The sequence below is a fragment of the Symphalangus syndactylus genome, chromosome 23, assembly GCF_028878055.3.
Source record: "Symphalangus syndactylus isolate Jambi chromosome 23, NHGRI_mSymSyn1-v2.1_pri, whole genome shotgun sequence".
In the NCBI taxonomy this organism is placed as follows: Eukaryota; Metazoa; Chordata; class Mammalia; order Primates; family Hylobatidae; genus Symphalangus; species Symphalangus syndactylus.
The window spans coordinates 58666418-58679581 of record NC_072445.2 but is presented as its reverse complement, the minus strand read 5'-3'; the positions used below and the strand labels follow the sequence as shown (position 1 = coordinate 58679581).

Here is a 13164-nt window from a genome sequence, read left to right as displayed (position 1 = left end):
TGTAGATTTTTTTAATCATACCAACCATGATTTCATATGGATTATTTAACCATACCAACCATAATTTCATGTACATTATTGCTTAAGATAGTAATGATATAAAATTTTCTTAAAATTATTCATGTAAAAGAAACAAGTCAGTTAAAAGGAAAATATTAAGTAAAAATGTAGAGGTGCCACCCAAATACGGTAAAAATTGTGAAGCAGTTTAATGAATGACTGAACTTCGGGAAATGCTGGGTTAGAAAATTGGAAATACTCTTTTAAATAAACACTTGCTATCTATTATCATCCTATGGATGAGAGTCCAGGAAATAGAGATGCATATGTTGTATGTTTTTAAAATGGACAGGATGAATTCACATTGACCATCATATTTCCTGTGCTAAATCAACCATTATTATTTGGACTATAGGGAGAAGCTATGTTTGTTCATAGCTCCTGGAGATGTGTGATGTGTCACAGGCCTAATAACTACATTACACATTTTTTCACAAAAGTGCTACATAAAGTAGAAATGTATAATAGTTACCAACCCAAGACTGAACCAGGCCTAGTGGTGTGGATAGCTTCACTTTGCCTACAATAAAATACTTCCTCATTCTTTGTGTGATTTTCAAGCAACTTAACGACTGTTAGCTTTGCTGAGCTAAATGCAACATCTCATACCAAATTTATTGGCTTGGCAAAGTTACAAATTTTATTACGCAAAAGTTGAGAAAGGAAAGCTGGAGAATGCTAAAAACAGTACACTTTGCTACTGTGTAGTATCTGTATTGGGGGCTCAGCATGTTTTATTTATAGATATCTATTAATACAGAGATACAGAAAGAAATACATAAAAAATGGTTTTATCAAATAATTTCCAGCACTCAAGTGTAGCCTCAAAAGCAAGAATAGGCCAGGAGTCGTGGCTCATGCCTGTAATCCCAGCACTGTGGGAGGCCAAGGTAAGAGGATTGCTTGGGGCCAGGATTTCAAGACCAGCCTAGGCAACACATTGAGATCCCTATCTCTACAAAAAAATTTTAAAACTTAGCTGGGCATGGTGGCTTGAGCCTGTTGTCCCGGCTACTCAGGAGGCTGAAGTAGGAGTGTCGCTTGAGCCCAGGAGGTTGAGGCTGCAGTGAGCTATAACTGCACCACTGCACTCCAGCCTCGGAGACAGAGTGAGACCCTGTCCCTAAAAAAATTAAAATTGAAAAAAAAAAAAAAAGGCAAGAACAGCCACAGCAAACTTTCTATTGGGGAAAAAAAAATCCTCCTCTTTACATCTCTCCCTTCCTTCCCTTGCCTTTCTGAGAGTGACTGTGGCCGAAAGGAGCATTTTCCCCCTGCAGTCCTCTGAGGGGTGGGGTGGGGCTATGAAGCTACCCTTCATATTCACTCCTTTGTCCAGCTCTTTTAACCTCTCCTTCTTCTCCCTGCATCTCTGTCTAGCAGTGCCTTAAGTTGAGGAGGGGTGGGGGCATCAAGCTTGTGAAACTGGTTTGTTGGAGTTCTCCTTCTCCCCTCATTTCTTGATTCTTGGGAAAATGTCTTGCTGGGAGGCTGCCTGGCAGTGCCCTAGCTGCCTTCTGTGGGCTTGAATGGGGCTTCCCTCTGCCCCTACAGGAGGAAAAGGGAGCTACTGCCAGAGGGAGAAATGGACAGATGGACAGAGAAGGCAGGTGCCACCCCTCGCCCCTCACACACAAAGAAAAAGACATGGAAATTCTCTCTCTCTCTTCTCCTCTCTCTGTCTCTCTCTTTCTCTCTCTATCTCTCTCTCACACACACACACACACACACACACACGCACGCGCGCGCGCAGGCACACGTGTTGCAAATTCAGTATTCAAAGAGACAGGGGCAACATTATATTTGGCACGGTGGGGCCCTTCCAGGTCTGAAACCCTGCATTCTTCCTTACTATTTACTTTCCCCGAGCTCGAGAAGGGCCAGGTGTGGGCGGATGGCTGGCCACGTTTTGTGTTTCCAATTCATATTCACGGGATGACACAGACGGGGCGTGAGTGCTGTTGGACGCGCGTGGGCAGTTTCGTTTTGCTCCACTTCTCCACCTGAAGGCTGGGCGTTGCTGGAACCTGCAGGGGCAGCCTCAGCAAGGTGGGGTGGCGTGGAGTGGGGTGGAAGACGGGACCCCAGCTGAAGTAGAACCCAGGCTGGACCTGAGAATATTGGGGAGGGCGTGGGCGGTGGTTTCCGGGTAGGGGTCTTGAGGACAGGTTGGTCCTGACTGTTGTCAGTGTTTAGTCAAAGTTGCCAAAAGGTTAAAAAAAAAAAAAAAAAAAAGTAGGGGGGAATCCCTGCCAAGACATATTTCCCAGGCCACCTTTCTTCCGCGGGGGTGTTGGGGGGGAGGCACCGCTTGGATCCTGTGAATGTGACATCAGCTCTCCTCTCCTCTCCCAAGGTCGGCTTTGGAGAGGGAGGTCAGGGCACCCCTGCCTGGCACAGGCGGCAGCGCTGGCTTCCGGCTCGGTGCCGCCTGTCCTCGGGGAGCTGTGGCCTCCCTGGGCCCCGGGGCTAGGCTGAGGTAAGCGCACAGCCGGAGGCCAGGGGCCCAGGCGGAGGCCCTGGGGATAGGGTGGAGGCATCTCTGGGTGTGGGTGTGGGTGTGGGAGGGAGAGTTCTTGAACCTCTCTCTCTCCCATCTCTAGCTCTTGCTTCCGTGGCTTTTTTAGAGGATGCCTGTCATTATGGACCTGTCGCTGCCACTGTCCCTGTTCCCCCAACTGTGACTTCGAGGGAGATCTGGGGGTCTGAGTGTGTCCAAACCCACGGCTCTGCTGTTGGGATAAAAACTGTCCTTTTGATTTTAGAAGGAGGAGGGAGAAAAGGTTTCCCAGCATGTGTGTTGTGCCAGTCTTGGAAATTCATCCGTGCTTGAATTCCACCCTCCATCCCCAGAAAAACTGGAGTAAAACAAAAAGAGGAGACAGACAAAGTGTGTATTTGATGGCATCCCCTGGGAAGAGACTCTAAATTTATCCCATAGGTCTTACTGGGCCACTGTGAGCGCTTTGGTGGAGAATAAACAAAAATTCTGGGCGCTCAGTTGTCTAACCTGAAAAATGGGACCAGTGGAAAAAGCCAATGTGTTCCATACACGTTTTGCTTTCTTTATTAAGGCATGACGTCACCTGTACAGTAACTGCCCTGTGCGTACTTCAGGGGGGGATTTCAAGGTTAGACAGGAAATTGTTTTGAAAATGTAAACACATTATTAAATATGAAGTATTATCTGATTCCTTGTTCGAATGGCATTTCCTTCTCAACACCACCTTCCCTGCATATTCACTTAACCTTGTACAAGAGCACCTTTCTGCCCTAAATGAAGACCCCCCCACCGCCAAAAAAAGTCCCAGAAAATATGTCCCTGCTTGTGCGAGGAATAAAAGGAATATTCTGAGGTGCATTCCTCCTTCCTATGTTAGGCACCATTCCTTGACCCTCCTCGGCCCCCAAGCCAGGTTGCGTTTTCTTCTGCCATTTAGAAGGCTTCCCTTTTGTCCTAGTAAAACATCAGCCCCTGTAGCTCTTCATCTCCCCCTGGTGTTCTTCTCCCGCCATGTCTTAAGATTGGTGGCACCGACCAATCTTAAGATTTAAGTTCTGTACGAAAAACACCTTTGCTTTTCAATCAGTTTATCGGCGTCCTCCGCAGGGGAAGTGTGGACACACAAAAGAACTTATTCGGGCTTCTGATCAGTGATAGGGAAAAGATTGGGCATGTGCCTAAACGAGCTCTGATTTTTTTTTTAAGCTCCCTTTCTTGCCAATCCCTCACGGATCTTTCTCCGATAGATGCAAAGAACTCTAGCAAAAAAGACCCGCAGGAAGGGGCTTAAAGAGAAAAGTACGTTGATCTGCCAAAATAGTCTGACCCCCAGTAATGGGAGAGTGACGAGGTACAGCATTCCCTTGTTTGACTGAGACTAGAATCGGAGAGACATAAAAGGAAAATGAAGAGAGCAACAATTAAAAAAAAAAATTCCCCGCACACAACAATACAATCTGTTTAAACTGTGGCTCATACTTTTCATACCAATGGTATGACTTTTTTTCTGGAGTCCCCTCTTCTGATTCTTGAACTCCAGGGCTGGCAGCTTGCAAAGGGGAAGCGGACTCCAGCACTGCACGGGCAGGTTTAGCAAAGGTCTCTAATGGGTATTTTCTTTTTCTTAGCCCTGCCCCCGAATTGTCAGACGGCGGGCGTCTGCCTCTGAAGTTAGCAGTGATTTCCTTTCGGGCCTGGCCTTATCTCCGGCTGCACGTTGCCTGTTGGTGACTAATAACACAATAACATTGTCTGGGGCTGGAATAAAGTCGGAGCTGTTTACCCCCACTCTAATAGGGGTTCAATATAAAAAGCCGGCGGAGAGCTGTCCAAGTCAGACGCGCCTCTGCATCTGCGCCAGGCGAACGGGTCCTGCGCCTCCTGCAGTCCCGACTCGCCACCGCCGCCGCGTGCGCCTGCAGACGCTCCGCTCGCTGCCTTCTCTCCTGGCAGGCACTGCCTTTTCTCCCCGTTAAAGAGCACTTGGGCTGAAGGATCGCTTTGAGATCTGAGGAACCCGCAGCGCTTTGAGGGAACTGAAGCTGTTTTTCTTCGTTTTCCTTTGGGTTCAGTTTGAACGGGACGTTTTTGATCCCTTTTTTTCAGAATGGATTATTTGCCCATGATTTTCTCTCTGCTGTTTGTGGCTTGCCAAGGAGCTCCAGAAACAGGTAGGCACGCTCGTTGACTTGTAAGTCTCGGAATTACAAGTTAATGTGTTTTTATCCACCTTCATGCTTTTCTTGCTTCTATTTTTCCCCGTTCTTTTTATGACTGCAGCTTAGAGAGCAAGTGTCTGAGAATTATTGCTGAAAGCTACTTAAGTCTTCTAGTGTAAAATGTAAAATTCCTCTATTGAATACAATTAGATGCAATTGACTATAACATGGCATTAAAATAACTTATCTTTTTATTATTATTATTCCATTATGTGTTTCCTTGGCTTTTAAAAAATAAGAAGTGTAGGGACATATACAATTTAGTCAAATGTATGTTTGTAACATATGTGTTTATACAGGTACACAGGACATATAGGAACTTAAATCTTATTTAAACACAATTTTAATAGTGTGTTAACATGTAAAATATTTAAGCATTCCAGCTTGAAGCCAAGGAATTTTATCCAAGTCGTTCCAGCAATGTATGTGCAGTAAAATCACCTGCAGAACAAACGTCTGTTGACTAACTACCACCCCCCACCCCACCACTCCCCGCGGGCGGATTCTGGGTGAAGCAGATGTTTTCTTTAAAATTTGTCATCATTGACTTTAGGTTTCTTTTGGCAGGTTTTTGGCACCCAAAACAGTGTGAGCTCTCTTTTCAGTTTTATTCACCTGTGCTGGGAGAGCTAGGATAATTCTTGGCTGCTTAAGGATTTAGGCAGTGTGTGTGCATCTGCCCGGGTCCCCCCCGTTTTTAGGGTCAGCGCACTTTTTTTGTCTTTTCGCGACCCTGACTAAAGAGAAAGGATGTCAAGGGAATGAAAATCCTGGAATGTGTCTGATCATTTGAAATGTACAAAATTGGGCAGATAAGCTGCATGGCTAAATTGTCAGGAGGAAGAGGCAAGGCAGTAGTGGAGAAGGGGGAGGCAGCGGATCCCACACAAGCCTGATGCCCAGGGATTCGGAATTCAAAATCCACCCAGGCTACCTTCGGTCCCCTGACCTGCTTCTCAGCTCCACGTTAGGTCACTGGTTTCTATGGAGTTACCCTCCTGAATTGAATATTGTATAGTTAATTTCTCTCTCCAATCATTTTCCCCACCTAATTTTGAAAGATATATATCATCTGGGGTACCCTGTGCCCTACACAGCATGTGAAGTAGATGGGTACCTCCTAAAGAGAGGGTCATCCTGAATGGGGAAGTGGCCCCAAAGCTAGGAATAACAGTGTGATTTCTTGTCTTTAGTCATGTGCCAATGTTAAGCTTCAGTGGATTGTGCTGTCCTACCAAGTTCCTTGTAGAAGCCAACCAGATTTTCAACAGGCAGCATTCCACAGCATTTCCCTGAGCCTGCTTCAAGAGGGCTGGGGGAAGTCCCTTTTCAGGTGTTTGTCCCCTCGGCATTTGGGTAATCTCCCTGAAGGTGGATAAGCCAAGGGCATGAGGGGGAGGCGAAAGGTGAAGTCATGTTAAGGAGGGAAAAAAATAAAGAGCCTTTTTTTCTGTGTTTCTTGCTGATGGCAGGCTGTGTGCTTCATCTGCTTTTATCTGCTCTGCTAGCTCTGACTCTACTGTGATCCAGCATGTCTCTCGGCGTTTGAGGAGACATCCCCCACTGACCTGCTCTTTCTCTCCCCAGCGGTCTTAGGCACTGAGCTCAGCACGGTGGGTGAGAACGGCGGGGAGAAACCCACTCCCAGTCCACCCTGGCGGCTCCGCCGGTCCAAGCGTTGCTCCTGCTCATCCCTGATGGATAAAGAGTGTGTCTACTTCTGCCACCTGGACATCATTTGGGTCAACACTCCCGAGTAAGTCTCTAGAGGGCATCGTAACCCTAGTCATTCATTAGCGCTGGCTCCACCAGGAGCCCAGTTTTACAGTCTCTTTTCTATGGACTCTGAAGGTAGCCCTTCTAACAACATCCAAGCACCTCATTGGGGACAGTTTCCCTCTATTCTTGAAAATAATGACAGCTTGGTTCTTAGCAACCAAGGGGAGGGTCTTCTGAGGCTCCGTAGCTCAGGCTACTCATGATGGGACAAGCAGGAGGCCGCTGCACATTTCAAATGAGGAACTTTCGGTGAGAGGGCCTCAGGGGGACACTCTCACAGTGGCATCTGATGGGGTTTCGGGAATAATTGTGGTCAGATGTGGGTTAGTGCAACTGTGCTTCTCATGGGAGGGTGGAGACTGAGGCAGAAGGGATTATATAGAGGGTTAGAATCTCTTAATTTTACTTATAGAAACACCTAGGCTCAAAGTGTGGAAGTCATTTGTGCAGCAGTGAGTTTGTAGCAGAGCTTGAACTGGAGCCCGGATTTCCTTTGCTGCTATATTTTCCCTTTAGAAATGCCCATTTCAGAACCGAAATAGAAATACTGTCCATAGGCTTCTCTTTCACCTACAGAGAAGAAAAGTAGTTTTTCCCCTTCTGCCCTGGACACTAGTTCATCATCTATCAGAAGCAGTCATAAACAAGCACACATTTACTATGCATACAATGTCCCGTTATGGCAAAGGAAGACCAAAACCCAAACAATATCAAACCACACCCAAAACCACAAGGAGCCTAATGATTACTAAGGTGGTACTTCCAAAGGGAGGCCTTTATTTCTGAGATGAGAATGAAAATGGACACATTGGAAATTATTGGAGACCCTTCTGTCAATGAGTCTTTCCACAACCATATGATATCACCGACTGGCAGGAGAAATGTGTGAACATGTGCCTCCTCCTTCTCCAGCCACCGGGGTTGGTGGGGGGATGGTGGCACTTTTAGCAGTATCCTACGTGGTTTGAATTGAAAATGGGTTTTAAAAATCCTGTGAGTCATGGTTTTGCATTAAAACCCTGTTCCCACTGCGTACCCATAAATAGTTGTTAACTAAATAGACCATTAGAAAAGGAAGAAAATATAAAGCAGATGCCAAGCAGAGATGTCCTAATTTTTGACAAAAAAACAATGTTGCTTGTGTCAAGAAGAAACTAAACTTTGTGAAGAGTTGAAATGGAATTCCACCGAATTAGAAAAACTTGTTTTCTCCTGCCTGGATACATACAGTCAGGGCCATTGATGCACAGGTGTTCCTGGCTGTTGTTACACTTTACCCTCTGAAATGACGCTCCCAAGTGCTATGTCATGAGCTCCTTGTGTGCCCAGCGGAATGGGCGCACCCGTGTGTCATTTTAAAGACTATTAATTATGCTAATATAGTTTCTTTCTCTCTTTGGATAATAGGCACGTTGTTCCATATGGACTTGGAAGCCCTAGGTCCAAGAGAGCCTTGGAGAATTTACTTCCCACAACGGCAACAGACCGCGAGAATAGATGCCAGTGTGCTAGCCCAAAAGACAAGAAGTGCTGGAATTTTTGCCAAGCAGGAAAAGAACTCAGGTGAGCAGAAACACCTTTGCTTTTCAATCAGTTGAACAGCCTCCTGAACTCCTTCCTATCATGGTACTGCCTTCCTGTTTTAGAGAGAGTAACAGAGACATTGAAAGTCAGGGCAAAGCCGAATATAACATTGCTGAAATGTTTTTCCTTGTGTATTTTAACAGGGCTGAAGACACTATGGAGAAAGGCTGGAATAATCACAAGAAGGGAAAAGACTGTTCCAAACTTGGGAAAAAGTGTATTTATCAGCAGTTAGTGAGAGGAAGAAAAATCAGAAGTTCAGAGGAACACCTAAGACAAACCAGGTAAGAGGGAAGGAAGAAAAATTAGGTAAGAGGTTCACAAGAACAACTAGGCCCGGTCAGTGATGCCAGCAGCCTGTTCCTCCAGCCCTTCTTACCTGGGCAGGCGAAAGACTTAGAAAACAGTAGCAGAGGAGATCTATGCATCCTATAGATTAAAAGGAGCAAAAGAATCCCTCTTAAATATTTCCACGAAGCTCTGGAATGCAAACTGATGTCCTCTGTACTTTCAACACATACCATTTCATCTACAGGTAGATTTCCCAACCAAAATATATCCAGAGATGCCTTTGTCATTTGGTTATATACAGCCTTTGCCTCTCTGAGTCAATGTATTTACCACTTTCCCTGAGAAATCAAAAATCATTTTGGGGACAGGACATTTAGAAAAAGAATCAAAATGTCATGGATAATCAAATTCTTCAATAAGTTGCAGTTATTCAGATGGCCAAAGGAAAAATAAAGTCATTAGATAGGGTTGGTAGAATTTAGAACATGCCGTTTTTCAGGTCTATGATTTTTTTTTTTTAATAGGGAAATGTGTTTGGTGCAGAGCCAATGTCATTCCAAAAAGCTCTGTCTTTTCCTGGTCAGTCGTGTGCTGGGACAGAGAAGGGATCTAGATTAGGCAACATCATAGAGTTGTGCTGAGCTGCTCTTTGGTGATAACCCTTCCAAATCCTAAACTTTTTGGAATTCACAAGCTTGAAGGAGGAAACCTACTGTCTGATCTATCACATGTTCTGCATTTTTCTATCATGGTCTATGGAAACTTTTCCTAGAAATCCAGTGGCAAGAAGTTCTATGATTAAAGTGTTCTGAGCTCAGGCCAGGCAGTCAAGAACTACTTCTGAGTTGTTTATTATTGATTTGTGGGGCAGCCTTAGCTATCGGTTTCTTCACACCTGCTTATGAGAGTTTCCATATTTATGGTCGCAGGCCAGATCAGTTTCTGAACTAACCTGGAATTTTTTATGAGTTTTTATTATGCCAACTATTAAATCAACATTTAAGTTCCTCCCTCTGTAAAAGGAAAACATTAGGCCTGCAAAGAAAAAAAATCTTTTTAAAAATAATTGCCATAAAGTATTTGCTCTGGGCCTACCGTATGCTTCTTTTCTTTTTCTGTCTTTTCAACTAAGTCACTGTCAATTTATTAAGAAGGCCATAACTATTCAAAACCTATGCTGAGTTCCTCAAGGCAGGGTCTCATAGTGATGAAGGTTGGGATGGGGCTGTGGAAGAAACCAGAACACCTCTAGTTTATTTAAAACCTGTATTTACTGCCCACTTCCCCTTAGACTTGACCATATGACCCCTCTCTCCCATTCTAAGCGTAGGGGCAGGCTTTATTTTTACAATGGTAATAGATATCACTTGAGGTTTTATCAAAGAGTTGTGGTGGGTGGTGAAAGTTCACAACCAGATTCAGGTTTTGTTTGTGCCAGATTCTAATTTCAGATGTTTCTTTTGCCAAAGGGTGATTTTTTAAAATAACATTTGTTTTCTCTTATCTTGCTTTATTAGGTCGGAGACCATGAGAAACAGCGTCAGATCATCTTTTCATGATCCCAAGCTGAAAGGCGAGCCCTCCAGAGAGCATTATGTGACCCACAACCGAGCACATTGGTGACAGACCTTCGGGGCCTGTCTGAAGCCATAGCCTCCACGGAGAGCCCTGTGGCCAACTCTGCACTCTCCACCCTGGCTGGGATCAGAGCAGGAGCATCCTCTCTGCTTGTTCCTGACTGGCAAAGGACCAGCGTCCTCGTTCAAAACATTCCAAGAAAGGTTAAGGAGTTCCCCCAAACCATCTTCATTGGCTTCCATCCGTGGTAACTGCTTTGGTCTCTTCTTTCATCTGGGGATGACGATGGACCTCTCAGAAAGCAGAAACGCACAGTCACGTTCGAATTCGGGTGGCATCCTCCAGAGAGAGAGGAAGGAGATTCCACACAAGGGTGGAGTTTCTGACGAAGGTCCTAAGGGAGTGTTTGTGTCTGACTCAGGCGCCTGGCACATTTCAGGGAGAAACTCCAAAGTCCACTCAAAGATTTTCTAAGGAATGCACAAATTGAAAACATACTCAAAAGACAAACATGCAAGTAAAAAAAAAAAAGAAAGACTTTTGTTTAAATTTGTAAAATGCAGTGTAACTGAATGAAACTGTTACTTCCATAAATCAGGATATGTTTCATGAATATGAGTCTACCTCACCTATATTGCACTCTGGCAGAAGTATTTCCCACATTTAATTATTGCCTCCCCACACTCTTCCCACCCCTGCTGCTCCTTCCTCCAACCCCCATACTAAATCCTAGCCTCGCAGAAGCCTGGTCTAATGTGTCAGCAGTAGATATAATATTTTTATGGTAATCTACTAGCTCTGATCCATAAGAAAAAAAAGATCATTAAATCAGGAGATGCCCTGTCCTTGATTTTTGGAGACACAATGGTATAGGGTTGTTTATGAAATATATTGAAAAGTAAGTGTTTGTTATGCTTTAAAGCAGTAAAATTATTTTCCTTTATATAACCGGCTAATGAAAGAGGTTGGATTGAATTTTGATGTACTTATTTTTTTATAGATATTTATATTCAAACAATTTATTCCTTATATTTACCATGTTAAATATCTGTTTGGGCAGGCCATATTGGTCTATGTATTTTTAAAATATGTATTTCTAAATGAAATTGAGAACATGCTTTGTTTTGCCTGTCAAGGTAATGACTTTAGAAAATAAATATTTTTTTCCTTACTGTACTGATTTTGAATCATTACTGAAATTTGTAAGGAGTGGGCCAAAGTGATTACATATTATAAAGGCAAATGGTTAAAGATGGTTTCATAGAAAAGTGACAATTAGAAGGATATTACAGTCTAAGCTAATTATATAAAGAATTTTATCTGTATCTTAAATGTTGATTTTATATTGCATTGAGGTAAAAACACAAAACAAAAAAGCAGCTTTAACGCCTCTGTCTTCTCTTGGGTAGCAGCCTCCTGCTTCCCCTTCACCTGAAAATTCTCCAGGGACTTCATCCATTAACTTGGCTCAGCCTATTAGGCAGGATTCAGCAGTTTAAGCTGATGGTGTGGTGAGAGATGCTTTATCCATATTAATGGACTGAAGGAAGTAATGGCAAGACAACCCCCCAAAACATACCTAATTATGCAAAGTTACATACCAAAGTTGCTTTTAGAAAATGGCCTGCTCAGAGCAAGTAGAGGTTTCCGATGGCTTTTTATTTTCTCACATTAAGGATGTTGTTACTTAAGGAACATTGAGTACCATTGCTTCTTCGTGATCGCCTAGGACTGGCCATGTGCCCATGGAGGTAGAGACACCAGGTACTGATTCTAGGTCATCTGCCACAAAGCACCACTTCCTCTCCACTTTGCCTTGGCTGGCCTTGTCAACTCACTGGAGAGTACAGTATTGCAATTGCAGTATTGCAGATGGTCACTACTAACTGAATTCTCTGAGAGCTTGATCAGCCCTCGAGAATCTTCCTTGCCCTTCTCTAATAGTGTCTGAAGGAATTCCTGGCATTTATGAAATATTAGCTTGTAGTGATCACTGTCGTCCTAACAGTGACACATCAGAAGGGTTTCAAATAACAGTCTCAGGCGTGCGTAATCAATGTCCTGGGCAGAGTCTCCGTCCTCACTGATCCTCATTTTTCTCTTTAAGGCACAGTCCAATGTCTTTGGGGAATTGTTTATAAAGCTTACTGTATCTAGTAAACTGTTTCTCAGTGTGTGACTCTCAAGAAAATTGTGAAGATTTGCCCACGTTGACAAGGTGCTTGGTCTGAACTTGGCCAGTATTTAATCTTGAGCAAACGATTCAATTTCCTTCTATCGTGAGTTTTCTCATCTGTTAAACAAGGGAGTTGAGCGGAGTTTATTTCATACCTCTGAGAAAGAGTTTGAGATTACATAAAGAAGTTGAAGTGGCATGAAAAAAAAATGAACATCTGAGCTTAGAAGACATGGATCTAATACATTTAAGAGGAAGTCAGAATGAGAGAAGCCACTGAACAAAACAGTCCAAAGGACAACATAGTAAGTCAGATTGATGAGTTTTGGTTGGGTTTTTCGTCAGTCAAACCCTTAAGCCCTCTTTTCCCGTGCTTCCTGCTTAGTTTCCAGTAGGAAAAATGAAAGGGATGATGTAGACACTCTAGGGCATGAGGATTTGCAGTAAATAAGTTGGGAGACTCACAGAAAATTAATATTTTTCAAACATGAAGAGGAAACATGCAATTATATTACAGGCCATGTCAGCTTGAAGGGTAAACTGATGGGATGGTCTGTCACATTTCTTGCTGTTTTTCCAGTAAAAGCATGGTTTCTGGAAAGCCACATAGGACAGCTTTGTCTCTTTACACTGATAGCCCAGGCAAGCTCTGATCTCAGAACTCCAGAAACCAGAGAATTCTAGGTGGAATGTGGTAATTTTTGCCAGGGCAGAGGGAACAGCTACTAATGGGTACTTCATTTGCACCACCAGATATTGGCATCTTTTTTGATGGATCCACTGGCTTTGATACTGTCTGTACTCCCCCAAAACACAGCTTGGGCATTGGACTAATCTAGAGCTCCCTCAGGAGAACTCTTGCTAACATTAAGAGCAACATTTTGTCTTTCCAGGTGAAAATCCAAGGCCCAAAAAGGGAGGTGACTGACCTAAGATTACAGAAGGAGCTGTAGCGTCTCCGGAGCCTGAACAGT

The 13164-nt window shown here is 43.8% G+C and overlaps 1 protein-coding gene across 1 annotated transcript; it reads left to right on the top strand.

Annotated features, from left to right (window-relative positions):
• The first annotated feature begins 4057 nt into the window (after positions 1-4057).
• On the top strand, positions 4058-11190 carry EDN1 (endothelin 1). The gene is made up of 5 exons (XM_055263920.2): positions 4058-4734; positions 6370-6538; positions 7969-8124; positions 8289-8429; positions 9954-11190. The coding sequence occupies exons 1-5, from the start codon at positions 4671-4673 to the stop codon at positions 10057-10059; spliced, it is 636 nt and encodes a 211-aa protein (XP_055119895.1). The 5' UTR covers positions 4058-4670; the 3' UTR covers positions 10060-11190.
• The last annotated feature ends 1974 nt before the right edge of the window (positions 11191-13164 follow it).

Excerpts from the sequence above, each read along its gene's own strand:
- EDN1 (XM_055263920.2), top strand. The coding sequence starts at position 4,671 with ATGGATTATTTGCCCATGATTTTCTCTCTGCTGTTTGTGGCTTGCCAA. Across the intron at positions 4,735-6,369 it reads CCAAGGAGCTCCAGAAACAG|CGGTCTTAGGCACTGAGCTC; the intron begins GTAGGCACGCTC and ends TTCTCTCCCCAG. Across the intron at positions 6,539-7,968 it reads ATTTGGGTCAACACTCCCGA|GCACGTTGTTCCATATGGAC; the intron begins GTAAGTCTCTAG and ends TTTGGATAATAG.